The sequence below is a fragment of the Atta cephalotes genome (assembly GCF_000143395.1).
Source record: "Atta cephalotes unplaced genomic scaffold scaffold02028, whole genome shotgun sequence".
Taxonomy (NCBI): domain Eukaryota; kingdom Metazoa; phylum Arthropoda; class Insecta; order Hymenoptera; family Formicidae; genus Atta; species Atta cephalotes.
In genome coordinates this window covers 1-2,454 of record NW_012132092.1, presented here as the reverse complement: position 1 = coordinate 2,454, position 2,454 = coordinate 1, and the positions used below count along the sequence as shown (strand labels likewise).

Here is a 2,454-nt window from a genome sequence, read left to right as displayed (position 1 = left end):
TTATATATATCTATACATGTACATATAATTTTAATAAGATATAAACTTCTTTAAATTTGTTTTCTTTTTCTAAAAAATTAGAGGGAGAAGACAAACTTACTAAAACATATTTCTAATTTTACGTTTTCAATCTTTTTTTTCACTATTCTTTTTTCTATTCACTATTGCACGACGATGTTACATGTCGAATGAAAAGAGTGCAATATGGTGCAGTTAAAATGAACACACCCGCCATGTCTCGATATTCTCAGCAGGTAAAGCAAGTTAAGTAAAGGAGGTAAAAGGCAAACCGGTGGAAGAGGAAGGAAAGAGGAAAATCATTTGCAAGTTATAGCATTCGCGTCGTAATGCCGTTCGAGCGAGCACCAACGTAGCGACGAATAATTATATGATGTACCAGGACACGGGCGAAGGACGAAACGTCATATGAGTTGTCGCAAACAGTCTTGGTTTTAACCTAATTTCATTCGTACCTGTTTTCCAAAAGAATCTCAGGTGGGTTTGTCTCCTCAGCGACAAGAACTTGATGTCCGATCCTTGTCGAGAATAACCGCTATCTTGCTTGAAGCAAATTCGTCGTCCTTGCATCGTATAATTTCATTTTTCTTGATACTTTTGATCGTTCGATTTAAGTAATAGGGAGTTTTTGCAATAACGTGGATCCAATCACATTTTCCTTTCCTTAATTAATTGTTAAAAAGAAGATAACATGACCTTAACGTTCGCAACGTATCTGAATAAATGGTATTGCAAAATCTCCCTAATAAGTTGCATATGGAAACGGATTGCGCAATGCGTACATGGTATGTGAAATTTAAGATACCGTTAAGTACGATACTCTCTCCGGGACATCGTTGAATTGAAAAATTTGTATCGCTCAATATTTATCTTTTTTTTTCTTCTTATTTTGTATCAACATGTAAGAGGTAAAACCTAAAACTTTTGCTAAGATATATTTATTATTAAGCTACATTTGTTCAATGCAACTTGCAAATTTAGCATTTCTTCTTTATAAATTCCTTGAGATTTTATTACTTCAGCATTTAAGTGATGTGTTATGTTTTTTTTTGTTTATAGTAGTTCTCTGTACATGAAACATGATGTCTAATGGTATTCAGAATCTGACTGAGCAAATTGAAGATACCTCAATGGGGAATAATGTACATCATTCGTCATTGGTATCATCGCCATCGTCGGCCTTGAATTCTCCCCTCATGAAGCTATCTTCGTATTTTCTGGCAGTACGACCGTGGTCGCTGAGTGCGTCGTTGATGCCGACACTTCTCGGATCAGCGCTTGCATATCGACTACCAGGCCTAGCAAGCTTCAATTGGATATCGTTATGCCTTACTGTGCTTATAGTGTTTTGCGTGCATGGTGCTGGTAATGTAGTGAACACTTATTTTGACTATGTGAAAGGCGTTGATAGTAGAAAAAGCGACGACAGAATATTGGTAGATGAGTTACTGTCCAAAGACGAATTGGTTACATTGGGGGCATTCCTATACGCAGCAGGATGTTTAGGATTTGTCTTACTGGCAGTCCTCTCTCCTGCAAAGATGGAGCATTTGGCTCTTGTGTATTTTGGAGGTCTGTCCTCCTCCTTTCTCTATACAGGAGGTATAGGATTGAAATATATCGCTCTGGGCGATGTACTTATCTTAGTTATATTCGGTCCAATTTCAGTTCTATTTGCGTTTATGGCGCAAACTGGTTATGTTGAACTAGGAACAATTTATTACGCGATACCACTTGCCTTGAATACTGAGGCTATTTTGCATAGTAACAACACGAGAGATATGGAAAGTGACGAGAAAGCAGGAATCGTAACACTAGCTATTTTAATAGGTTATACCGCGTCTTATGTTTTGTATGCTTTTTTACTATTTACACCATATATAATTCTTATAGTAGTGGCGTTTAGATATTCCCTCTGGTTTGTACTGCCAGTGATCACTTTACCGACTGCCTTTAAAATAGAAAAGGACTTTCGCAATCCGCATAGAATTCAAAACGTGCCTAAACGGACAGCTGGATTAAATTCGTTTCTAGGTATTTTATATGTTCTCGCTTGTTTACTCGTGGGTTCGCTTCCTTATTTGTAAATTATTCATGAGGCATCATCGTCCTGGATTACTCTTTCTATTCCGTTGATATTTTTTTTTCAGCGAGAAATTTTTTCATCTTGTAATTAAAGACTTGTAATTAAAGATATAATTGTTCAGAGCAGAAGAAAAGTTTGAAACATGAGTTGTTTTATTCATTTTCATACATCAATTATGTTCAATGTAACTTTCTGCCATCTCGTAACATAATTCAAATATTGTTATTATTTGCAAGGGTAATCCAAGACTGACATTTTTGACGAAATTAGACTTTATCAATATATATATATATATATATATATATATATATATATATGTATATATATATATATATAATAATAATATATCG

General features: G+C 35.1%; 1 protein-coding gene across 1 annotated transcript; it reads left to right on the top strand.

The window, feature by feature from the left end:
• The first annotated feature begins 1,097 nt into the window (after nt 1–1,097).
• On the top strand, nt 1,098–2,105 carry LOC105625497 (ubiA prenyltransferase domain-containing protein 1 homolog). Its single transcript, XM_012206823.1, has one exon. The coding sequence runs from the start codon at nt 1,098–1,100 to the stop codon at nt 2,103–2,105; it is 1,008 nt and encodes a 335-aa protein (XP_012062213.1).
• Nucleotides 2,106–2,454: the final 349 nt, after the last annotated feature.